Genomic DNA, 27,083 nt, shown 5'->3' on the forward strand with positions numbered 1-27,083 from the left:
AGTACCGACCCAGTGTTTACAAAGCAAATGTGCAAAGAAAGTCAAACTCCCTTAACAAAAAAAAAGGTCAAACAATGATGTTGGACAAATTTGAAGTTGAGTTTTGAAATGAGTTTTTTGCCCTACCCTATGTTTTTGAAATAAAGTACGCAGACAAAGAACTAACCACTCATGACCTTTCCAACATTATGTAATGCATGAAGTCAAAAACGCACATCGTACAAGGTGAGCATTTGTGGTTAAAAAGCATAAAAATGTTTTTTTATTTTTTGAAAATGATTGATCATTTTGCTAGGTAAGACCCTTATTCCTTACTGGTATTGTGTAGAGCCCTTTGAAGCTGCACTGAAACTAATTTGGACCTTCAACCCATTGATCCTCATTAAAAATCCTAAAATGTCTTCCTCAAAAACCTTTCTTTTCGACATGAACATCTTGAAAGAAAGACATGAACGTCTTGGAGTGATTTTTTTATTCAGAAAGTGAACTAATCCTTTACGTTACTATACCTACTTACATTAATGTCAGTCAGGCTTGCAAAATATGAATGAGATTATTATTATTTATTAAAGTCGAGTTACTATACCTATTTACATTGTTGTTATCATAAGGCTTTGTACCTTGCTGTGCTGGCAAGCTGCATTATGAATGAGCAGTTGCTCCGCTTTGAATGTTACTACAGTTTTAAAGGCTCAGCTAATTGTAACCATGGCCATGAATTCTCTATTCCAGCTCAAATAAGCTTCATTGTGAATCTCCCAGTGTCCCCACCATCTCCACCTCCACCCATGGATGATCGTGGCACAAAGTCTATAGTGGCAGTGTGTTTTATCTGACCTTTGCTCTGACTCCAGAAGAACATGAACACAAAACAGATCGCCACAGAGCTGAGGAAAGACAGAAATCCCATGGTGGTAGCAATGATGAGGGTTTTCGCATCGAACGGGTAAGGACTCGACACCCGTGCGGAGGAGTTGGTAGAAGGAGGTAATGAAGTTTCCATCCATCCATCGTCTGAGAAATACGACACGGTGCGGTTTTGCAGAAGCCCATCCACTTGCAGACTCACGGAGATACTGTCGTTACCTGCTGCATTAGCTGCAGTACATAGATACGTTCCACTGTCCTGTACTTGGGTGTAACGCACCTCCAAGCTCCCATTTGCAAGCACTCGTACTCTCCCGACAGAGCTAAGTGCAGTCTGCTGGGCTGAGAGCCAAGTAATAGAAGGTGACGGATAGCCGTCTGCTTTGCAGTCAAACCGTACACTCATCCCCTCCACCACACTCACATCCTGCTGCTGACGGTTTACAATCTGCGCTTGTCTGCAAGTAAATATTACCGGAAGATCAGCTTCTGAAAAGTCACGAAATGCCTTCTTGTGCTGATTTAGAGGCGAACAGGTGGGTTGGCGGCCATCGAAATCCAGCCGCCGCCGCCGTCGCATGACCCAGAGTAGCCTGCAGTCGCAAGCCAACGGGTTTCTGTCTAGCCTCAGGGTCTGCAAGTTCCCTACAGAGTGGAAGACGCTTTCTTCCAATGTGGACAGACGATTTGAAGACACATTGAGCAGACGAAAGTGGACCAGACCCCTAAAGGCACCTGGCTCAATACGAAACAGGCTCCCACCTACCAGGTGCAACTCTTGGAGCCGCAGAAGATCCCCAAGAAGGTTGCCCTGTATGGAAGTGATGGGGTTGTAGGACAAGTCCAGGTACTGCAGGTAGGTGAGATGACGCAGCGCAGCATAAGGTACGGCGCTGAGGTTGCAGTTGCTTAAAATTAAGGTAGTAAGGTTCAGGCCAACCAAGCTGTTGCTATTTAGCGTCTCGAGAGAAGGCCAGTGGAGGATCTGCAAGATGCGCAGCTGGTGCAGTCGGCGAAAGGCGTTATTGGGCAGCACACTTATGGTCAGCTTGCGCAGGCGCAGCTTGATCAAGCTCTGAAGTTGCGACAAAGCCTCAGTCGGGATGGAGGTCAAGTTGCTGCGGTCCACGTTTAACTCCTTCAGCGCCTGAAGGCCAACAAATGCCCGTTGCGAGATAAACACCAGGTCGTTTTCCCCTGCATCAAGCTGCTGTAAATTAATCATGTCCTTAAATGTGTAATCCAGAAAAACCAGGATCTCATTCTCGCTGATATCCAAACGTCGAAGGTTGGAGAGGCCGGAGAAGACGCCAACCGGGAGGATCTTGAGACGGTTGTTCTTAATCCTTAAGTATCGCAGGTTCTTTAGCCCCTGAAATGTTTCCACCTCAATCATAGAGATTATGTTTTCACTCAGGTCCAGGTCCTCTAGCTTTGACAGGCTGGAGAACTGACGCCTGGCCAGCGTTTTCAGCTGGTTCCTGGAAAGGTCTAAGCGTTTGGCATTGCTTGGGAACCCCTCAGGAACACCCGTCAGGTGCCTTGAGGAGCAATTTACCTCCAAAGTGTCAAGGTAACAAGTGCATTTCTGCGGGCAGGTGAGGTCAGCAGCTGATAGGTTTATGCACCACAACAGCAGGACTGTCCATGCGCCCCGCTGGCCACACAGATCCATGAACATCTTACCTCCTTCCTGCAAAAAAAAAAAAGGTGCCAGAAATGTGGAAAAATCTTAAAAAACAAATCAAATGCCAATTTCTTAGAAATGTAATCTTTGTATTCTTGTTGATACATTTCACTTTACAATCTACATGTTGGTACAAGTTTTTAAATATATATTTCACAAACTTAAAAATATTTTTTTAATATTTAGAGAAGTGGAGAGGCTGTTTTTAAACATTTTCTTAGAAATAAAAATAAATATTATGCCAAACTACTTTTTCTTTTCATTCTGTCACAACAGTTTGATATTTCTGACTTTATTCCCTCCAAAATATCGGGAAAAAATTAGTTTAGTAAATAAAAACATTCGTCTCATAGAAGAGGAGTCTATAAGTCACTGGGACTCATTCATGAAAGTTTCATAAATATACAAATAAATTCAGAGTAATTTGCGCTGTTGTTCGGTGGTTGTACAACTAGGATTGTAATGGTTGTTGTATTAGTAGTATTATTAGTATCATTAGTATTATTAGTAGTATCATTGTAGTATTTGTCCTGCCTCTCCTCTAGGGTTTTTACTAGGGCTGTCCCCGACTATGAATTTTCATAGTCGAATCAGAATTTTCGAATCTTTCTATAGTCGACCGATAGTCGAATCATCTTATGTGCGTGTGTGAATGGGTTGGGAGGGGCACGACACTATAGTCAGCAGGAGGGTAAAACTATTTTTATTTTATTTTATAAGCGACCAAAACTGCCTGCCAACTGACAGACAAACTTATTTAGGTTTAAATAAAAACACAGAACGCGTCTTTTAGTTCTAAAAACGCGAGGCGCACAGCACTGCCTTTTTTGGTGACTTTTAATGAAAGAGCAGTGTGCTGCGGTTTTTTTATGTTGCTAAGCAACGACCAAAACAGCTGTCCTGTCAGTCAATTCAAAGGATTATAGCGCGAGCGCTCTAACTTAGTTTTTTGCTGTTAAGTAAACTGTCATATTAGCAGAAACCCTAAATAATACAGCTCCGGGTTACCCACGATAGACACCAAAGGTTTCTCCTCCATTTCTTGCAGTCTCCGGACTTTTTAAGCAACGGTAAACTTTCGCCATCACAACAGAAGACCCGCATCTCCATTCATTCGACTGGACAATGGAAAAGAACGCGAATGACGTTGGGTGTTCTCTTTCATCATCTCGTGTTCGAGATCCACCTATGGGAAGGGCATCCGTACCTGACCTCTGCAGAAGCATCCAATTGCACCAAGTCTGGCTTGACAGACAGGAGCGCGTGCCCACTGGCAGGTAAGGGACCACCCCTTACCGGGCGAATAAAACCAATGCACGCGCTACCTTTCCTCAGTTGACATTCGCTTCTCGCGATCTCTGCACTTACACAGTTCGGCTGGATTACACTGCGCACAGAGTGTCTTCAGGAGGACATATCTTTACTGATCAGCCTCCGCCAGACGTGACAGTCGTCTTTTCAGCCAGGTTAGCTGTGTTCTGCCTCTGTGAGCTGCCCACGCTCTTTATATATCTCCCTTCCACGGCTGCCCGCCACGGATTTTTCCGAGTTTTTCTCCGAGATGTCGCTCTCCAAATCTGCTACTCCCGGGAGCATCTCATCACGGGCCTGCCCGGCCGCGTGTGGAGCTCTCATTGCCGCCAAGGACTCTCACGAGTTCTGCGTGGTATGCTTGGGTTTTAAGCATGCTGAGGAAGCTTTGGCTAATCCGGAGAATTGCAGTCATTGTCTTCTGCTTCCCAAGAAGCTCTTGCGACGTCGCTTGAAGGTTGCGGCTACCCAGTGTCTGGAACCCGGCCTTTCAGACTCGGATGGGGGACACGGTGACGGCGACGCGCCTCCGGGGGCCTCCCAGGGCGCGACGTCTCTTAATTGGGCTGAGCTGCCTAATCCTGCGTTTCCCGAGGAAGATATTTTCTCGGGAAACCTTCCGTTCGTCGATGAACCGGCCGGTTCCGGCGATGATGACGACGCGGGCTTGCTTGGAGTCTCAGAGGACGAGGAGGCCATCCCGCTCTCTGGTGTCGCCCAGGTTAATCCCCCCGCGGCCGTTCCCCAGTCTATTCTCCTGGAGGTGTGCGAACGAGCGGCTGCTCGTCTCAACATCGAGTGGCCGGCCCCACAGAGCGCCACCGACCAGGAGAGGGACGTGTATGATGGGAAGGTGCTGGGACCCCCTCCCGGCCCGAGGAAACAGCTTTTTCCCGTCCTTCCAGCGTGCGCTAAGCACATGCGGCACTACTGGACCGATCCGCTTGATTTTAAGCACGGCTTGACGGGTTTAGAGGTAAAGGATATGGCGACTCTCGGCATGGGCGACCCCCCCGCTGTTGAGCCGTCAATCGCCAGACACCTCAACCCCGCTCAGGGCGGGCTGCTCGCCCCCCCTAAGCCGGTGCTGCCAAGCAAGATGGACCGTTTTTCCGCCTCTGTTCACCAAGCGGCCTATAAATCGTCGGCCTTGGCAGTCAGAGCGCTAAACGTGTCCTCCCTTCTCTCCGCTTACCAGGCGGAAAATCTAGATGATTTGGGGCAACAGCTGGACAAAGGATCGCCCTCGCCTACCCTATGGAAGGAGATCCTTATGGTTAACGACCTCGTCCTCCGTAACGCTCGCCAGGCTGTCCAAGCCAGCGGGCGCGCCATGGCGCTTTCTGTGGTGGGGGAGCGCGCTCTCTGGCTCAACCTGTCAGGACTCCCCGACAGTGAGAAGAGGCGCATCGCAGGCGCCCCCGTCGAGCCTGGTCAGGCTCTCTTTGGTCCCGCCGTGGCTATGATGCAGCAGCGGTGTGATGATAAGAAGAAGGAGGACGAGGCTTTCAAATTATGCCTTCCGAGGAAGACAGGTGCGTCGCGCCAGTTGCCCACTGCGCGTGTGCCCAACCCTCCTGTTACGGGGCGAACCCCGCATCAGAGTAGGGAGAGACACCGTAACAAACCTCCTCCGCGGCAGAACAATCCTTCCGCCGCAAAACCCTGGGGTAGGCCGTCTTCTGCTGCAGCTGCAGCTGCGGCCGGGAAACCCCCCAACCCCACCCCCTCCGACTCGAAACGCAAGCGGCCTGCCTGATGTTCACCAGCTGGGGCCGGAGAGCCCGCGTTCGCGAGCCGCAAGCTCTATGGACTCTCTACCTGCCCCGGAGCCTTCGTCCAAAAGACAGAGGCTCTCCCATGGAAGGGCTGGCCACCTTCCACAGCCAGAGTGTTCAGTGGCTGTTATGTGTTATCCCCCCACGTTCAGGGGGTCAGTTGTCAGGGAATGTGCACAAGCACTGTCACCACACAGCACTTTCATTGTTCCCCAGACCAAACAAATAAAGGCTTCGGCCCCAGTGTTCCCCAACACACAAAACACAAAGAACACACTGAAAGAAACGAATCTAATAAATTCGTTTCAGCGAGAGAACATCTCTCCGGTTCCCTGCACGCCGTCCCTAGTCTGTCCGCTAGATGGCGCCATTGCATCACATATGAGCGATCCGGGCGTATTAGCAGCCCAAAGCTGCTCTCCGGTTTGTGTGGGGTCTCTAATGAATCAGGTCGCAGCCTGGCGGTCAGTGTCAGCTCCCGAATGGGTGATTCGTACTATAATGAAGGGGTACAGACTTCAGTTTGCCACAAAGCCCCCTCTTTTCAACGGAGTTATCTCTTCTCACACGGAAGAGAGCTCCGCTCACATTCTGAAAGACGAAATCTCCGCTCTTCTCGAGAAGGGGGCGGTGCAAGTGGTGCCACCGCACTCAAGCAGTCAGGGGTTTTACTCCCGTTATTTCCTAGTCCCGAAGAAGGACGGTTCTCTCCGCCCTATTCTGGATCTCAGAGTGTTGAACAAACATCTCAGGAAATACAATTTCAGAATGTTGAGCCACTCCTCTCTTTTAAGATCCGTAAATCACACTGCGTTTTTTACAGTGATCGATCTGAAAGATGCCTTTTTCCACATAAGCATCTATCCTCCACACAGAAAATTCCTTCGTTTCGCCTACCAAGGCGTTTGTTACGAGTTCACAGTTCTTCCTTTCGGGCTCTCACTCAGCCCGAGGACGTTCTGTCTGTGTGTGGAGGCAGGACTCGCTCCGCTGAGAGCAGCGGGACTCAGAATCCTGACGTACATAGACGATTGGCTGATTTTAGCCGATTCGAGAGAGGAAGCGATACAAAGCACTGCCCGTGTGCTCGCTCACATCACAGCGCTCGGCTTCAGAGTGAACGTGAGCAAGAGCAATCTCACTCCTTCGCAGAATGTGATTTTTCTGGGGCTGGAGCTGAACTCTATAACAATGCGCGCACGGCTCTCGCAACAGCGCACTCTCTCTCTTCTGAAATGCCTCTCGCTTTTCAGAGAAGGGGCGAGGGTACAGTATCGCACATGTCTCAGACTACAGGGTCTTATGGCTTCGGCTGTCCATGTCCTGCCTTTAGGCCTGCTGAGAATGAGGGCGTTCATGAAGTGGGTTTTATCTCTTCATCTCAGCCCATTACGCGACCTCTGCCGCTCTGTCTCGGTGACGCGCGCTTGCACTGCAGCGCTGCGCCACTGGAGGAATGTGGAGTTTTACGCTCATGGAACTCCCCTCGGGGCAATCATGATGCGCAAAGTTGTGACGACAGATGCCTCCTTAACAGGGTGGGGTGCCACACAGGAGGGCAGAACAGTGAACGGTGTGTGGCCAAACACACTTCACTCAGCCCACATAAATTATTTGGAGCTCCTCACGGTTTGGAAAGCTCTGAATCACTTTCTGCCCCGCCTGCAAGGGCATCACGTGCTGGTGCGTTGCGACAACACCACAGCCGTGGCTTATATCAACCGTCAAGGGGGGATGCGCTCTTCAAAGCTCCATGCTCTAGCTCACAGGCTGTTAGTATGGAGCAGGCGACACTTCCTGTCGTTACGGGCGACTCACGTCCCAGGCGTTCTGAACAGAGGAGCAGACCTTCTATCGAGGGGGAACCCACTCTATGGGGATTGGCGCCTCCACCCTCAGATAGTGGGGCTACTGTGGAGGAGATTCGGTCAGGTGACCGTCGATCTCTTCGCCTCGCACGAAAACGCCCAGTGCCCTATGTTCTTCTCGCTACGGGACGAGGACGCCCCCCTCGGCGTGGACGCACTGGCCCATCCATGGCCCAAAGTGCTTCTCTACGCATTTCCTCCGCTATCGTTAATAGCGCCCACTCTGGCCAGGGTGAAAGAACGGAGCCTGACGCTCATTCTGATAGCACCCAGATGGCCCAAATCTCCATGGCTGGCACAGATAATTCCTCTTCTGTATGCACAGCCGTGGCCACTCCCGCTACGCACGGACCTCCTGTCTCAAGCGAACGGGGAGATCTACCATCCCCACCCAGACAGGGTGGCTCTATGGGCCTGGCCCGTGAGAGGGCGAACTTAAACACGTTGGGGCTCCCCCCACGTGTTGTCGCTACCATTCAGAATGCCAGAGCCTCCTCCACACGCTCTCTTTACAACTGCAAGTGGCGTGTTTTTGAGCAGTGGTGCGATGAGCGCCAGCTGATAGCGTATCAGTGCTCATTCACTGCTATTTTGAGCTTTTTGCAAGACCTTATCGATGGTGGAAGATCTTTTTCCACTATTAAGGTTTACTTGGCGGCTATCGCCGCATGTCATGTTGGGTTCGATGGCACGACAGTGGGGCAACACCCCCTCATTCGTAGATTTATGAAAGGCGCCCGCCGCTCCCTTCCAGTCACTAAAAAAGTGATTCCAGAATGGGACCTCTCCATGGTGCTGGGGGTCTTGTCTCAATACCCTTTTGAACCGCTGGGAGACATTTCTCTTAAGCTTCTGTCTCTTAAGACAGCTCTGCTCCTGGCACTGGCATCAGCCAAACGTGTCAGTGACTTGCATGCACTCTCAGTCCATTCCTCATGCACTAAATTCTCCATCAATGGAGATAAGGTCTTTCTAAGGCCTAACCCAGCCTTTATGCCAAAATGCTTCCCAGCATTTGCGTGTGAGGTGATTCAGCTTTCCGCTTTTCATCCTCCTCCTTTCTCCTCTTCAGAGGATAAGAGGCTGAACGCTTTATGTCCTGTTCGCTCTTTACGGGTTTACATTGACAGGACCAGCGCTTTCAGAAGGAGCGACCAGCTCTTCATTTCTTGGGCCCCCCCTAACACAGGGAATCCCATTTCTAAGCAACGCCTCTCTCATTGGCTTGTGGAAGCCATCTCCTTGGCATATGAATCTAAGGGAGTGCGTCCTCCAGAGGGCCTCAGAGCTCACTCCACTAGAGGCGTGGCAGCCTCCTGGGCTCTGTTTAACGGGGTTTCCTTGCAGGACATTTGTGCCGCTGCAAGCTGGGCCTCACCACATACATTTGTCAGATACTACCGGCTGGATGTCACCCAGACCCCGGTAGCTCATTCTGTTTTAGGTGTGGGTTCTTCGTTGGGTTGCGCCCTCGGACCCTTAACACCTTAGGCTTGAGTGGTCCAGCTCAGCTTATTCATGTTTCTAAGCAAGTCATCTGCCCCCCCCTCCCACATCTTTATTATGTGTGCATATATTATTATTAATATATCAGCATGAGGTGTGTGGCCTTATTATGTGCATGTTACCACAGTTCATTCTTGCACGGCTGGTATTCATGCTCATTATGGGGGTCTGATCCTTGGTGACGTGTCAAGCACCGCCTCTCCAGGTGACCGTCCTCTGGCTTACAGGGCCTCACTGTGGGTGTATTGGGCAACCGGGGAGCTGTCCATATCTCCCATAGGTGGATCTCGAACACGAGATGATGAAAGAGAACAATAGGTTACTGTCGTAACCCCGGTTCTCTGAAACATCGAGTGGAGAGATCCACCAAGTTTGCCCCGCTTGCTGCGAGAAGCGAATATGCTCACTGAGGAAAGGTAGCGCGTGCATTGGTTTTATTCGCCCGGTAAGGGGTGGTCCCTTACCTGCCAGTGGGCACGCGCTCCTGTCTGTCAAGCCAGACTTGGTGCAATTGGATGCTTCTGCAGAGGTCAGGTACGGATGCCCTTCCCATAGGTGGATCTCTCCACTCGATGTTTCAGAGAACCGGGGTTACGACAGTAACCTATTGTTTTTCCGCTCAGAGTTGATTTTTTTTTTTTCAACTTCAGGCGCTCAGAGCGCTCCTGCAAAACGCGAGGCGCAGCAGCCGGGGGCGCATAAACAGGGCACAGAACGCTCACTGCCAACAGAAAACCATTCAAAAGAGGCGCCTCCAACTAGGGCTGGGAATCGATTCCAAAAAGAATCGATTCCTCGATTCCAAGGCATTGGGAATCGAGAGTCGATTCCAACGTTTGGAATCGATCCTCTCAAGGGGAATCGACTCCTCATTCAGAGCCGTTTTCAGTTCAACAAAACTTACCTCTTAAACGGAAGGCTGCATTCCATGAAGGCTGCATATTTCGGCTGCAAGTCATCAAACGTCGATTGACGAAAATAAACGTAATAAAAACGACTCATTACTAAACTCGTCTGAGTTTAAGGATGCAGCCTTCAGTTTGAGAAGCACCCATTAATTTGCCTCTTGCTCGCTAATAGTTATTATAGTCTGATACATTTCCACGAAAAGTTTCGTTCGGATAGATCATTTAAATTAACCAGTTCAAAAAAACGATGATGTCCACAATTTTGAGCGCTGCACGACAGAATAGATCACGACGTGTCTTGATCTTATTTACATCTTAAATAAATGCTATTTTTAATCTTTCTATCAGCCAATGATAACTCTGAAAGAAAACGCAGAGAGCACGTCAGTGGCCGAGAGCGCATCTGATTGACAGCTACGCCACGAGCTCTTATATCATCCTGCATTTATTGCGAAATTATAGCTCTTATATCAGTGTTGTTGTTAAAGTTCTGTTTATTTTGTTACAGTGTATAGTTTGCTAATTTTGTCATTTTATACACGTCACGTCTTGTTTTATTCATGCAATAAATGCATGTCCACTGCTGAGCTGTGGGTTATGGCTAATTTCCTGGGCAATGAATTACAATTTGAAATCAGTCAGAGCTACAGAAAAATAGTATATATATATATATATATATATATATATATATATTTTTTTTTTTTCTTTTTTCTTTTTTACAAATGAAGCTTCATATTATGAGAAGGTAACTTTATACGACCTTTACATCCTGCATTTATTGCGAAATTAGCTGCCTCCAATCTAAAAAACAAGAATCGAAAAAGAATCGAAACAACAGTGAGGAATCGATTCTGGAATCGAATCCAATCGATTCCAGAACCAGGAATCGGAATCGGAATCGACTCCAAAATTTTCGGGATCGAACAGCCCTACCTCCAACTGCAAAAACGCGTCAAGATGGTCCTCATCTCGTCATGCATCAGAGAAAGTGAAAATTAAATTTGTCACAGGGGTGGTTGGAATTATTCACAAACACGTTAAAAATATTTACTGAACGCTTCTTTCTTTTCACTTTTGTTTTTACTGCATTATCATAATCAAAGGCTGTATATAACTTAATATAACCGTACAAAACCAGTAGTTCTGTGTGCAATTAGACATTGAGCACCCCCATATTGGCAAAATGGTATGATGCTCGTTTCACCCGCGAAGATTCGACTGTGAGATCGGTGGTCGAATCAGGCTCCGCATATCGATGCATCGAATCTTCGACTATTCGGGGACAGCCCTAGTTTTTACTAATGATTATTTTGTAAATCGAGTAATTGGATAATTATATATATATATATATATATATATATATATATATATATATATATTAGTGGTGGGCATAGATTAATTTTTTTAATCTAGATTAATCTCACTGTAATCTTGGAATTAATCTAGATTAATATGGCTAATTTGAATTCTGCCGAAAGCATTCAGAATATGTGTGCTACCCAATTAATGACTAAAAGTAAGTCTTTGAGAACGGGTTTCTCAAGCCAGGTGGCACATTAGACCAGGGGCTCATCTCCTGTTTCCAAACTGCATCACAAACTGCTCGAGAAAGCTGTTCTACTATGATAATTGGTGATGAAAATAAATTATGTTCAATAAGATGTACTTGTGTTTACTAACTAACTAACAATGAAATAAATTTTTCTACCTATTAGATTGTGTTTTTTTAACGTCTACACCTACCCAACCTTAAACTTAGCCCTTACTATAATAAAAAAACAGTATTATTGTTGTACAGTGTGATAAAAATATACATCTACGTATATATATCTATGGTAGCCAGTGTTTCTCCTAGGTTTCCAGCTTTGGGGGTGGGGGGGGTTATATTTATTTTTTATCATATATATTGTTTTATGTCAATTATTTAAATAGGAATATATAAACACCTACATTATACTGTACAAAAGTAATACAGGACTGATGTTCTGTTACATGTTACACCGTACTTTTATTTTGACAGGTTGCCGTGAAGTTTCTGTGTGTACAGTATGATATGATGCTAGTTTTCTCAAATGAAACGGTAAAAGTGACACACACAGCAGCTTTGGAGATTGAGTTTATCTGTTCATGTGAGATGCAAATGTCAAAAATTACCAGGAGCATCACGCGTGCTTCAGTATGCGTGTAGTAAAAACGCGTCTCCACCATTCATACATACAGAGGCAACGGAACATGCAGGATTCATATTAAAACGGTCTTTTTGCATTTCAGTTTTCACAGACACTAGTCCATATCGCGATTTGAATTAAGTGACAGACCAACTTGATTGAATGGAGTCCGCGATCCCGTCTGTGTTTTCGCGGAGGAGACATTGTAAACGCGCTACCATGTAGAGACAGAAATTATATGTCTTAGTGTAAAGATAAATAATATAAGGCAATTTAGTTTGTTTAATAAAAGAACAATGTATAGACCTGTTCTATAGGAAAGATAACCTTAAATGACTTCTATTGAGATCTGGCGCTATATCGAAAATAAAATGAACTTGACGTTCAAGGGGGGCAGGGCGCCACTCTAAGATAATGGTAGGGGAAACACTGGTAGTCTACCGAAGGAGTGAAGTTCGCAGCTGGCATCGATGAGGTGTACAGTAACGTCGAGGTAGTTATCGTTGTTGACATATGTCCAATGGTCCCCAGTCAGTGCTACACACCTCGCCTCTACCACAATGAAAGTCATCATAGTTTGAGTAGTATAGACCCAGCTCCCAACCCAAATTTGACAATAGATTAACGGCGATATATTTTTAATCGCCCGATAAGAGTCTCACGTTAACGCAGCACGTTAACGCCGATAACGGCCCACCACTAATATATATATATATATATATATATAATTTTAATATAATTTTTTTGTGGTAATAAAAATAGACCTAAGTGAACAATAGCATTTTAAATTACTTACATTTATGTTTTTTTTTTTTTTTACAAAACTATTAAAATACATAATGTATTATAAACAATAGAATTATTCAATTACATTATGCATTACAACAAATGACTGCAGAGGGCACCAACTGCCTGACCATTGTTTTTACACTTTACAGCATGATCTAGTTCTTGTTTAATATCGTCTAAACAACATTTAATTCAAATGTCTGTTTAATTTTTAATATTTGGCCATTTTTGCATAAATTAATGAATACATAAATGATAAGCTTTTAATCTCACAATTCACACTTTGTTTCTCAGAATTGTGAGATATAAAGTCGCAATTTTAAGTGTTACATTTGACTGACTTTATTTCTGGCAATTGTGCCTCTATCACATAATTTAGTGAAAAAAAGTCAGATTTTTCTCACAAATACGAGTTTGTATCTCACAATTCTTTTTGTGAGTTTATATCTTGCAATTCAGATTTTTTTCATGCAATTCTGCTTTTCCCTCAGAATTGAGATATAAACTCACAGTTGTGATAAGTAAAGTCAGAGTTGCATGATGAAAACTCGCAATTTGACTTTTTTCTCCCAAATACAAGTTTGTATCCCACAAATTTGACTTTTTGCACTTGTGAGTTTATATCTTGACTTTTTTCATGCAATTCTGACTTTTTCCTCAGAATTGCGAGTTATAAAGTCCAGTTATGAAGGGAAAAGACTGATTGTTCTAATCTGACTTAAAAACTTGCAAATGCATGATATATATATATTAGGGCTGTCAAACGATTAATCATGATTTATCGCATCCAAAATAAAAGTTTATTTTTACATACTAAATGTGTGCTTACTGTGTATATTTATTATGTATATATAAATATACACAAATACATGTATAGATTAAAACAAATATTTATATGTATGAATAGTTATACTTGTATTTAATTTAGATTATATATAAAATTATAAATATTTTATATTTAAATCTAAAATATTTTTCTTTAATACACATGTATGTGTGTGTATTTATATATACATAATATATACACACAGTACACACACATATAGTATGTAATCATAAACTTTTATTTTGGATGTGATTAATCGTTTGACAGTCCTAATATATATATATAGTTTATATAAGATATAAACTCGCAATTCTGAGAAAAAAGTTTTCATTTTCATTTTTTTTATATCTAGTTTACCAAGGGACTACTTACCAAGGAACTTTTGTGGTGCCAGTTCTCATAACCAGATGTTTTCAGGTTGGTATCTATGTTGGGCTCAGAGTTTGTTGAAGATGCGTTTAGTCACATTTAGACGTCACACTTCCAAAAGCCTAAAGCCAGAAAGAAGAGAAGAAACAGCAAAAATGATTGAGACTGTGTTATAATGATTTGTGCTAGCAGTCTCTTTAATCCTCTGCTTTTAGACAGACCTACTGATCCAGACACAGCTGAAGTCATAAAACAGCTTTTCATCCATTTCTGGTGAAGGACGACAGCGCAATGTTCTAGAACTGTTTGGGTATGAGACTGTCATTTGAATGTGCAATCATCAAGTAAATAAAACTGATGAGACATGTGACAGCTGCGCAGTAACATGCTTATTTCCCTCCGTACAGCTCTAGGGGGTCTGATGTGAGAGGACAGGTGTGCAGGGCACTTTCACTACAGTCCAGCTTAACCTCATGTCACAGGGTGCAGGTGCACAGGCCTAGACACAAATTAGGAATTACCCGCCCAGCATGGACAGACGCTTAGTTTAATGGACAGAGCTGAGCCAAATGGCATCAGACATTCGGCAGAACAGAACAGAATAATGGACTGCTGAATAATACTTGTATGAGAGCTTGTTTCCACCACAGAATAAAAATGTATCATGGGTAATTGTGACTTTATATCTTGCATTTCAGCCTTTTTTTCACTATTCTGAAAAGAAAAGTTTGAATTGTAAGATATAAAGTAGCAGTTACCTTTGTTTTTTATTCCGTGGCAGACAAAAAGATGTAAACTAATATACATAATTATCATGGAAGCCACTGAATAAAAAATAAAAAAAGGTAATTGTGACTTTGTATTTCACAATTCTGACTTTATTTCTCGCAAGTCAGAATTGTGTGATATAAACTAGCAATTGTGATTATAAAGTCAGAATTGTGTGATATAAACTAGCAATTGTGAGTTATAAAGTCAGAATTGCGCAATTCTGAGAAATAAAGTTGCAATTCTGAGAAATAGTCTTTTTTCTCAGAATTTTGAGTTTATATCTGGCAATTCTGACAAAATTGTGATATATAAACTTTCTAAGAACATGTCTTTTTCCTTTCGAAATTGTATTTGCAATTCTGAGAAAAAAGTCAGAATTAAGTGTAAAAGGCACAATTGTGGGATACAAATTCGCATTTATGAGAAAAAAGTCCGAATTGCAAGTTTTTTTTTTCTCAGAATTGAGATATAAAAATCTCAGCTGCGAGTTATAAAGTCAGAATTGCATGATATAAACTAGCAATTACAAGTAATAAAGTCAGAACTGCGAAATGTTGTTTTTCTCAGATTTGCGGATTATACATTTTATAATTTTTATAAAGTTATAAAATCAGAATTGCAAGGCATAGAACTTTATAAAATTAAAGTAAAGAAGTAAACTCACAATTCTGAGAAGTAAAGTCGCAATGCTGAAAAATAGTCAGAATCGCAAGATATAAACTCACAATTCTGACTCTTTTTCTCTGTATTGTGAGTTTATATCTCACAATTGTGACATTTTTCCCCTCAGAATTGCAGTTATAAAGTCAGAATTGTGAGATATAAACTCGCAACTCTGAGAAAAAGAGTCAGAATTGTGAGTTTATATCTTGCAATTCTGACTATTTTTCAGCATTGCGACTTTATTTCTCAGAATTGTGAGTTTACTTCTTTACTTTAATTTTATAAAGTTATAAAATCTATGCCTTGCAATTCTGATTTTAACTCACCATTCTAAGAAATAAAGTTGCCATTCTGGGAAATAGTCAAAATTGCGAGATTTAAAGGAACAGAATTGCAAGTTTATATCTCACAATTGCATGTTATTAGGACAGAACTGTGAGATATAAAGTTGCCATTCTAAGAAATAAAGTTGCAATTCTGAGAAATAGTCACAATTGTGAGATATAAACTCAGTTCTGACTTTTTTTTCTCAGAATTGCAAGTTTATATCTTAAAATTCTGACATAATAACATGCAATTGTGGTATAAACTCACAATTCTGAGAAACAGTCAGAATTGTGAGACAAAGTTGAAATCATGAGAAATAAAGTTGCCATTCTAGGAAATAGTCAAAATTGCGAGATTTAAACTCACAATTCTGACTTTTTTCCTCAGAATTGCAAGTTTATATCTCACAATTGCATGTTATTAGGACAGAATTGTGAGATATAAACTCGCAATTCTAAGAAACAGAATTGTGAGATTTAAAGTTGCCATTCTAAGAAATAAAGTTGCAATTCTGAGAAATAGTCACAATTGTGAGAAAAAAAACTAAATTCTGACTTTTTTCCTCAGAATTTCAAGTTTTGTATCTCACAATTCTGACATAATAACATGCAACTGTGATATAAACTCACAATTCTGAGAAATAGCCAGAATTGTGAGATAAAGTTGCAATTCTGAGAAATAAAGCTGCCATTCTGGGAAATAGTCAAAATTGCGAGATTTAAAAAGGAACACTCCACTTTTTTGGAAATAGGCTCATTCTCCAACTCCCCCTGAGATAATAAGTTGAGTTTTACCGTTTTGAAGTGCATTCAGTCGTTCTCCTGTTCTGGCGATATTACTTTTAGCATATCTTAGCATAGATCATTGAATCATACGAGTTTTGATATTTTTCCTATTTAAAACTTGACTCTTCTGTAGTTATATCGTATACTAATACCGGCGGAAAATGTAAAGCTGCGATTTTCTAGGCCGATAAGATTAGGAACTACACTCCCATTCCTTTTTTTTCTCTCAGAATTGTGTTTATATAAATGACTTTTTTTGTTTTTCATTTATTTTATTTTATTCATCATTTTTTCAGAAACAGGCTTCCATTATCTATATATCCAATCTAAATCCGAATTGTAAGATTAAAGACTTGCAATTATCATTAATGAATGAATTTATTTTTGGATGCAGAAACTGGCTTCCATATAAATGAATTCAGCATACAAACATTAAATCAGGAGTAATACTTGAACATACATGCACTCAATTAAGAGTAAAATTGCACTGTAAAAAATAACTGCTATAGCAATATAACTTTACACAACTAGGATATTTAGCTTTTCACTGAGATAGAATCAAGACAGTTTGATGGATTTACAATTGTTCTTTCAACAAGTGTAACTGTCCTCAGTAATTTAGTCTATTTACATTTGTTTGTTCACTGAATGTTAAATGTCTCCTGCATTTGCTGAAGTCAATTAGCAGCACAGGAATCTTTCATTTATCATTATCACAGAGTTTTTCCTTTATTGCTCAGTCAGCTCTGAAAGAAAATATATAAATCTGGGTAAACTGCCTCAACACTTCACACATAAACCTCAGTAATGGTAACAATTAAGAACAAAACTGAGCTTTAAACACAGCATTAAATAATTAGACATGTTTTAATGCTGTGAAAAACTATTAGAAAATGCATCCCAAAATGATCAAATTAGCAGACCTGTTTTTAGTACTTAAATATCTTACATAAATGAAAGCTGAATTGCTTAATAAATCAAAAGTTTGCATTGAATTTGTAAACATTTCTAGTAGTCCTTTAATGAATGAAACTAAATGGATATAAACTCCTACCTTGTCGTGACAAATGATCTCAATTAATCCGGTCCTGCATTACACCTCTCCCACTGCTTGCTTGCTTATTATAGCCTATTCACATGGGTCTGGGTTTCTCACATCTCCTGTTTACACACAAAGCTTCTATTTTGAACTCGTTCCTGCTGAAACCACTTAAAATGAGGTTGACTTGTTTCCCTGAGTCCAGCGTCGTCTCCTGTCTCTACACAAAGGCCTTATGCTGGCCAAATAAGCTGACTCATAATGCTGTATCTAGCGAAAGGAGAGAGAGAGAGAGTCAATCTTGGCTTGGCTGTTTTGACACCATATTGGTTTTCCACACAGCATAGAGCCTGGCTTACACAAATTAAAGGTGTGAATCCCTCTCTGTCGACTGTGAAAGACACAGTGCAGCAGGTGTGCGGGATCTGGACATGGAGGTGACGAAACTCATGTTCTTGCTGCTTGCCTATAACATTTTCACACTGTCTGACAACTAAGCTCATCTCAATTACTATTATTGAAAACAAGAAAACATAGTCTAAGTGAATTTGAAGTTGTGATTTTAATGTTGAAACAGCTTAACAGCTGACTTTGTGGATGCAATCAACTAAAAAAGTATTTTTTTTGGTTTGTTATTTTTTATATTTTTATTTCTTTTTCCTTGATCATTCAATTTTCTTCTTTTATCGCTATACTATGTTTGTGGTTTGAAATTTGTGTATATTGTATTGTGTGTGTGTGTGTGTGTGTGTGTGTATATGTGTATATATATATATATATTCCAAATCACAAACACAGTATAGAGAGAAAATAGGAATAATAAATAAATAAATAGTACAGAACAAGACAGCTTGTTGTTTTTAAAATATTATAAAATATTATACAACATTTGTACACAAACATAAATATTTTAAACCACAAAAATATAATTATACACTACCAGTCAAAAGTTTTTGAACAGTAAAAGTTTTTTTTAAAGAAGTCTCTTATGCTCACCATGCCTGCATTTATTTGATCCAAAGTACAGAAAAAACAGTAACAATTTGAATTATTTTACCATTTAAAACAACACTTTTCTATTTTAATATATTTTAAAATGTAATCCGTTCCTGTGATTTCAAAACTAAATTTTTAGCATCATTACTCTAGTCACATGATTCTTCAGAAATCATTTTAAAATTCTGATTTGCTGCTCAAAAATATTTATTATTATTGTTGTTGTTGTTGTTGAAAAGAAGAATTTTTTATATTTCTTTGATGAATAGGAAGTTCAGAAGAACAGCATTTATCTGAAATAGAATTTTTTATAGCATTATAAATGCCTTTATCATCACCTTTGATCAATTTAAAGCATCCTTGCTAAATAAAAGTAATAATTCCTATAATTTCTTTCCCAAAAAAGAAAAAAAAAATTATAAGTGTATAATTTTACAAAAGCTTTTTATTTCAGATAAACTCTGATTTTTTTTTTGTGGGGCAGCCGTGGCCTAATGGTGAGAGAGTTGGGCTGGTAATCCAAAGGTTGCCTGTTCGATTCCTACACCGGCAGGAATTATGCACTTGGATGGGTTAAATGCAGAGGGACAATTTCGAGTATGGGTCACCATACTTGACAATACGTCACGACTTTCACTTTTTTATTGTTCTATTCATCAATAATCTTGAAAAAACTCAACTCAAACTCAACTGTCTTAAATATTAATAATAATTCAAATTAAAAATGTTTCTAGAACAGAAATTCAGCATATTAGAATGATTTCTGAAGGATCATGTGACATTTTCATGATCATGTGAGTAATTATGTTGAAAATTCAGCTTTGATCACAGGAATAAATTACATTTTAAAACATTAAAATAGAAATCAGTTATTTTAAATAGTAAAAATATTTCAAAATTGTACTGTTTTTGCTGTACTTTAGATCAAATAAATGCAAGCTTAGTAAGCAGAAGCTCAAAGGTGTTCAAAAACTTTTGACTGGCAGTGTATATATATTTTTGTCATTAACACTGTCAAATTTAAAACTGCCCAAATTTGTGGCCCAAACCCAAGAAGATGTCTCATAGTGAAACTTAATACTACCACATAATCGGCTACCACAACTGTCTACATACCAGCTTTGGCAATGCTCTTATCTAACAAACAACGCTCTGCCAAACATTGAGTGTGCCCTTGTCGATCTGATGCAATGTCATCACAGTTAGCCGGCCCTCACTAAGCTGAACACACACACATAACGTTGTTTTCTCATATCGGGTCTGACTTTCATATTTTCACGTCAACAATCAAAACTCATCAGGGTCAGACAGGCTTCATTAGGTTACAGTAAATGACATGGACCTTTGCCAGGTACTATAACAGGCAAGCAAAACTTTCCCTGTGCTGCTGTAGCAGCTCCCCTGACTCCATTAGAAAACCACAACACTTAAAACCTCTGCGGACTGACTCCAATTTGCACTTCACTGACTCCAGGCGCGCAAATAGGCTTATAACAGAAAAAAAAGAAATACTACTGAGTTTTAACTGTGTATTTTTATGTGAAAAGGTCAGGGGAGGGACGTGCAGAGCGAACAGATAAGGGAATCCAAACGTTTTGAAATGACTATTTAATATTCAACATTACAGGATATTCACAAAATGGCTGCCAAACCCACAAGAGATTTTATTTTTATCCTTATTTTGGCTTATCTTACACCAACCATGTCTAAACTCGCATGAACTCTTTGGTGACGATAGTAGAGGTCTCTGACCTGCATATTTAGCGTGATCTCTAACCTCCAAGTGCATCCAGAGAATGTACTTCACCTGTCTCTCGGAGCTTGTGCTATTATCGTCTCAGCCGGGTGAAAACTGCCCAAAGCCGCTTTCATATCTCCAATTAGAATTCCTCACATCAATTCTTCACAGCAACAATTGCCACTGAGTGAGAAAGAGGCTGTTTATGGCTCCTGGCCCTCCACCCCCGCCACAGAATGCAGCCATGTGAATGAACGCAAGTATTAAAAGCTTTCTGAAACAGGTGTTGTTTAGCAATGGGATATGATGACAGATCTTCTGGACATGGAGTATTTGTTCCCTCCGAGCTTGCCCGGGGAACGGAAAAATAAATATAACAGAGAAGGTGAGGTTCACACTTGGATGCACAAACCGCAGATGCTTCCTCAAAGTGTTTGTATTTCAAGCCCACAGTCTATCAAAACTTCTCGCAACCCTTCATTTTTTGGCCTCCTGTTCTTTTCAACGTACTGTGGCTTCTTTATTTTCTTAATTCTTTATTTGTGACTACACTAATTTGCGCTGCACTTGGTACATTACGTTGGTTGATATCAGTGTTGCCAAGTCTGTGCTTTTCCCACTTAACATTGTTGCTGTGGGTTGTTTTTCATGTCTACGGATTGAAGCGACCCCAATAACATGATAATTTTACCAGGGGATCCCCAATTAAAAATGTGTAATTAACCCCCAGAACACAATTTTTACAGGGGGACCCCCTCCAAAACATGATTGGGCTAGTTTTTAATAGAAATGGAGTGGGTTTTGTTGTGAAAACCTGGCGACCCTGGTTGATATGCAAATGAGAAATGTGCATTGTTAGTAAATCACCCATGGAAATGTCTACATCCATCTGTGCTGTTTTGGAATTTCGCTTTTACGATAAATTGCCCTGTTTAGTAAAACTGGCCCTAGGTCCTTTGTTCACTTGATTTTATTGTGGATTTTTTTTTTTTACAAATAAGGCACAATTCGACACACGATTTTCCGAAAGATTAAAGTAAAAGACGATGATGTGCTGACTATATTGGATCCGACTAATGTCACGCCACACAGGAGTAAGTAACTGTTTTTATTACGTGGTCACTATTGCTTTGTCTGCTATTACAGATCGTTTGATATGTACTGAGTATTTATGTGTTTTTAACCAAAATCACAGCAATGTCCATCTATGAAGGATGTAGGCTGTCAAACATATAAAGCCAATCGTAGCAGTGGGCGTTTACTTCAGAGTCTACAATCCGCCACACCAATTCAAACAGAGCGTTTCTGTCCAAAACAGGGCAGAAAATAGCCTATTCTAAATTATAATGTTTTTTGATGTAAAAATTTTGGTAACATTATAAGTGGACCTCAGAGAACAGTAAAAAAATAATTTAAAAAAGGCAGTTCATGACCCCATTAATATCAGCTCTTATGCATTCCCTGGGAATCAACAGTAAACAACAGTGCTCAATACTAAATTACTGTATTATTATTAGGGATGCTCATTTCGGTTAATTTTCCTGACCGACAACCGCTGCTCGTTATCCGAACATTAACCGTTAACTGATAAAATTAGAATAATAAATTAGTTTAAAATAAAAATAGAATGCACGAGTATCTGTGATGATACATTAAAAATACAAGCAAATGTTTTATTTTAACGTGCAAACAGCAGCATACAGAGCAACAACAAAAACTGTATTGACATATACTTAAATTATCACGCATCAGCAGCGGTTCTGAGAACAGAGAAAATCTGAATGAAAAAAAAAAAGAATAATATAAATAGGCCTACACTAAATATGTATAAATTAAATAACTACCTAATTAAGATGACAAAACTAAAACACACTAAATCCTTTTATGCGCTTTGAAGAACTGTACCGGTCTTATTCTTCTCGTCGGACATAAAAATATAGCAGGCCAGCCAATACCTCAGTGTGCCTAGTTTTTAACATGTCCTCATGCTGTACGGATAGGCAGGACCGCTGCCTGTTAACTCTTAGATCCGCGAAAAAAACACCATCACAAAAACCCTTTCAATTTGCGGTTCGGGACTTCCATCCACTGTCATATGCGTGTGCGCGTGTTTTACAGCGTTCAGCAATAGCAAATCACAGACATGTATGTTGATTTGATTATCGCTGTGGCCAATCAGAGGAGGCTATGTTACAATCCACTCACCAACCAAAGTGCCGGTTTCAGTTTTGCTGATTTCTAAACTTTCGCGAACTCTTTTATTAAAACAAAGAAAGTGTTGGCATTATATAAATAAGAGATTAATTGTGCAGTGTAAAGGTTATTTTATTACTTTTTAATAACTTTATGAGATTGCGATGAACTACTCTAGGATGAGTGATAGCTTTCCAGTGATTGTAACGGCAGCGCCTATTGCGCACTTTCTAGACTATAATTCATTCAGAATTTGAATACATTCACTCACGGATTCACTCTCTGATAACCCAATAACGCCACTTGCCACTGAGTTGCATATACTACATCTGTTAACTAAGTAAAGGTGAAGCGAAATATGTCTGTACAGCCACACTGCACGTGTCGACACGCGCGCGTGAGTAAACAGATAACTTACAAATAGCATTATTTCTTTCACCATGCAGCAAACGTAAAAAAAAAAATAATAGAAAAAAAACCCTTTTAAACCGTTTAACTGATAGTAATAATCGGTTAAAATTCTTACTGTCGGTTAACGGTTAAACGGTCAATATGAGCATCCCTAATTATTATAGATTTAATTTCGATTATCGACTGAGTTTTTTTATAAGTACGTATTGAATCTTTACATGTGCATTGGTTTTTACATTTAGATTTTACTTGCCGTCATCGAACGCCATTACTAATTTTATAAAATGTTTAAAAGAAAGCTTAAGCAATCAGAAAATGAATGTCCATTTTAATTCTGTACATTATCATTTTGTGATGACTAAATTCACTTATAACATTTAAAATGATTGCGTTTAGTTTTAATATTTAATATATTTAGACAAAATAGCGTTGGATTTCAATATAGGAAATGTATCTGTTATCAACCATAACATTAAAATGATTACCTATATGTGACCTTGGACCACAAAATAATTTTACACAATTTTAGTTAGAATAGTTTAGCTAAAAATGTACATTCGCTGAAAACTGACCCTCAGGCAAAATCCACAATTCATTATAGCATCACATCAAAATCCACTGACATATTTGTTTAGAGCTGTTTCGGACTGTTTTTGCGTGTAAACTGTGCATTTATCTCTCCTGATTCAGTCAGAGACATTGGTTTGAAGTTACAAACTTCTTAATGATGGATTTGTTTATTATAAACAGGCAGCTTTCAGCTTCACAAGACATCAGTTGATGGACTGGAGTCAAGTGGTTTACTTGTAGATTATTGTGATGTTTTTATCCACAGTTTGAACTTTCATTCTGGACGGCACTAATGCTAAATCTGTTTGGATGAAGAAACAAACTCAAACCTGCTACTGCAATATGAACATTATTTGCATTTGTGGCAGAAAGCAGAAATAAAACAGTAAATTCTAGAAAAGAATTGCTGTAAGTAGAGAAAACAATAACTAAAATGTTGTATGTGTTGTGTACTGTATAATTTACTCAAACAAATCAGAATGTTCATGCTTCTTTGTTTTTTTCATGATTATGTGGAGCAGCTGAGAGAGGTCATGCTGGGTTTAGATCACAACAGTCTGAAGGACAGATTATGATAATTCAGCTTTGTGCTGGTCACTTTAGTCAGTGCATGTACATTGCGTACCCCAAAGAGAATCAAATGTAATGCAAAAGAAAAATATGTGTGGGGAAAAAAAATTAACGAGATCATCTCACATGTTCCTAGTTCCTGCCAGAAGGCTATACATGTATGTGTATCAGTGTTTTAAACTAACTTTAACAGAACTTTTCAAGGACACACAAGTAAGGTCACCTCAGGCTAAACTAAATGCATTAATGTAACTGGGTCATTGGACATGTGCTCAAGTTCATTGTTAATTTTAGGCATTTTTATGGACAAGGGATGACAAACATTTGCATATATTCTGTATAATATAAACCTGTGGGGAAACATTTACTGCTAAAAAAGAATCTGCAATTCAGTAAACATGCTGGTGTGATGGAGACGATTTGTTTGTGAAGGCCTGAATTCAGAGTTCATTTCAGTGATGGACTTGAGTGAAGAACAGAGTATAAATCAAGTCAAATCTATTGATTCTTAGTGTGATTGTGGAGAGGTCACACATATGGATGTGGTTTAGGCTCATATGTCATCTGTGAAAAGCAGAGAATCTGCTTCACCCATGTATGTATTACACGTCCATAGATGTTAATCCATCAATTGAGGTTGCAACCCAGTCAGTCTGACAGATTGCCTCCCATCTAGGGTCACAGATCCAGCTCTCAACTGTCTCAAGTCAAACATTCTTACGGAAAAAACAGCGATTGCTTAGTTAAAAGATAGGTCTGGTCTATTGGGAAATTTCACCAGCGAGACCTCTGCATCTGGCTGCTTGTTGTAATACAGGACACCCATTAGCAGGGTCATATGGTGCCCTGGATAGTTCAGTGTTTAAGCAGTCCTAAATAGGCCCGTTTTAGGGCAGCAGGATTACACAAAGAACCAGGATGATGCTCACAATGTGAGGCAGACTTATCAAGCCCCCAGATCGCAAATTTAGTCCAAAGGTAACTGCTGTGTGTTATTAAAAAGGCAAAACTGGTCAAAACAGGGCATCTGCACCTGTTCGGTGATATTAAACAGTGCTCTGAAATGACCTTATAGGGGCAGACCTCATAAATCACATTCCGATGCATATGAGGGCCTGATGAGAATGTCGAGTGACCAAGCAAAACAAACCAGTGATCAAGTAAGTGCTTTTACCACTCCGCCCCATCAACCGGTGATAAATCAGGCCCTGCTGTGCATTACAACTCTTCTGATTAAAGTGCTCATCTGGACCGGCCCCAAAGCTTGCGCTCCTTTAACGCTGCCTCACGCGGGGAGCGACAAGAATTTACTGTGCTGCACATCACTGGCGGTGCGGGATGCTGTTTCAAATCTCATTAGAGAGAACTTGCACAGATTGATTAGTGCTAATTAAGACAGCCATGACTGCCAGGGGCCTCCAAAAGCCTCTGTGACCATGCAACCTAAGACAGAAAGCTGAACACACCTGGTGTGCACAGTGAACTGACCACTGGGGCCCATACTACTATTTTTAGTTGTATGGGTCATGCGCTTTAGTCATGCGCTTCATGGGACTATGATCTGGCCCTGTCAAGTGGGCTTTAATGAACAAAGAAACAGATTTATTTGTCTGTCTCTCTTTCTATCTATGAGTCAGTGACTCTAATCAATGTTTTATCAATTAGTCTGTCTATCAATCAATAAAAATGAATTAATCAATCAACAAATCGGTCTGTCTATCTATCTATCTGAGTCAATGAGTCTAATCCACATTCTATCAATTAATCTATCAATCAATGAAAATTCATGATTTAGTCAACAAATCCATCCATTTTCTACCTATCTATCTATCTACCTATCTATCTATCTATCTAGAGTCAGTAAGTCTTACTGATGGTCTATAAATTGGTCAGTTCACTAATCTATCTATCTAGTCAAATCGATGCTTTTCTATTCCTGTTTTTCAGACTAGTTAATATTTTAGACAAATTATTTTAATAATATTTTTTCTACAATATCACCTCTTCCTCGAAAAAAAGTGTTTAAAATAAATTATTGTGACTACACAAATGTACAAGAAGAGCCGTCAACTTTATTGTCTGTTGTTTAGTTTAAGTTAATAGCCTATACAACATGTTTTGTCAAAACGTCCATCTAAGAAGTCTGGTTGTGACAAAATGAGTTAGCATACTTCAAAATTAGTCATAACCTCGAAGAACTCCAAACATTGTTTTGACTATATATGTATGTTTCATCCAGCAAAAACTATCGTAACAAAAACCACAAAGCGGAACTCACCCGCTTCCCTCAGGATATCTGCGTGGCAGCGATGTCATTGCTCTCCAAGTCTTTGTCCATCTCGTTTCGCGGTTCCTCACTTATGCACAATGTCCTCTAACATCGTGCTCAGAAAGACGACGAGCATGTCTTGAGACAAGACCCGAATGTTTTTAATCGCTTTGCTCCTTCATTAATTCCTTCTGTCTACGACACATCTCTCCAGGGTTTAGTAGGATAATTGTAGCCTTAATTTAGGTTGGCTGTTCTCCGCACTGACGCTCCTCTGCACTCGCTCCTCTAACTTCAAACTCCCACCTGCCCGTTTACGAGTACGAGTGAGCATCCAAACCCCAGCGGTTTTAGAAAGCAGATCGGTGTTTACTGGTCTATTCAGCAGAGCTGATGAAGGATAACACCTCGTCAGGGCACTCTGAGAGAATGACAGTATTTGCGCGGCTTGGCCAAATCTCCGGATTTAGGTAAAACAGCAGATGGTTGCCTGAGTGAGACTCGTGGCTTGTAGATGGGAGAAAACATCTCAAAGGACACATGTTTGCTTTAGTCGATTTATACGACACAAAGACTCAGTGTTAAACTTAATGTGACTTATTTTGTGACAAACGTGCATTGCATTTGTCGAAAGAAACAGTATCCAAAATATAGATTAACATTTTTTTTATTTA

At 40.6% G+C, this 27,083-nt stretch overlaps 2 protein-coding genes across 3 annotated transcripts; one reads left to right on the plus strand and one right to left on the minus strand.

Annotated features, from left to right (window-relative positions):
• Window positions 1-485: 485 nt before the first annotated feature.
• Window positions 486-26,798, minus strand: lingo4b (leucine rich repeat and Ig domain containing 4b). 2 transcript variants are annotated; one of them, XM_073847323.1, is made up of 3 exons: window positions 26,419-26,798; window positions 14,081-14,199; window positions 486-2,560 (listed from the first exon to the last, which is right to left on the minus strand). In XM_073847323.1, the coding sequence occupies exon 3, from the start codon at window positions 2,546-2,548 to the stop codon at window positions 734-736; it is 1,815 nt and encodes a 604-aa protein (XP_073703424.1). In that variant the 5' UTR covers window positions 2,549-2,560; window positions 14,081-14,199; window positions 26,419-26,798; the 3' UTR covers window positions 486-733. The 2 variants fall into 2 exon arrangements, with proteins under 2 accessions (XP_073703424.1, XP_073703425.1); XM_073847324.1 differs by lacking the exon at window positions 26,419-26,798 and adding an exon at window positions 17,678-17,870.
• On the plus strand, window positions 7,594-9,571 carry LOC141343321 (uncharacterized). The gene has a single exon (XM_073847912.1). It carries the CDS (start codon window positions 7,680-7,682, stop codon window positions 9,000-9,002), a length of 1,323 nt encoding a protein of 440 aa, XP_073704013.1. The 5' UTR covers window positions 7,594-7,679; the 3' UTR covers window positions 9,003-9,571.
• Window positions 26,799-27,083: the final 285 nt, after the last annotated feature.

This window comes from Garra rufa, chromosome 9 (genome assembly GCF_049309525.1).
Source record: "Garra rufa chromosome 9, GarRuf1.0, whole genome shotgun sequence".
Lineage (NCBI taxonomy): Eukaryota > Metazoa > Chordata > Actinopteri > Cypriniformes > Cyprinidae > Garra > Garra rufa.

Excerpts from the sequence above, each read along its gene's own strand:
- LOC141343321 (XM_073847912.1), top strand. The coding sequence starts at position 7,680 with ATGGCCCAAAGTGCTTCTCTACGCATTTCCTCCGCTATCGTTAATAGC.
- lingo4b (XM_073847323.1), bottom strand. The coding sequence starts at position 2,548 with ATGTTCATGGATCTGTGTGGCCAGCGGGGCGCATGGACAGTCCTGCTG.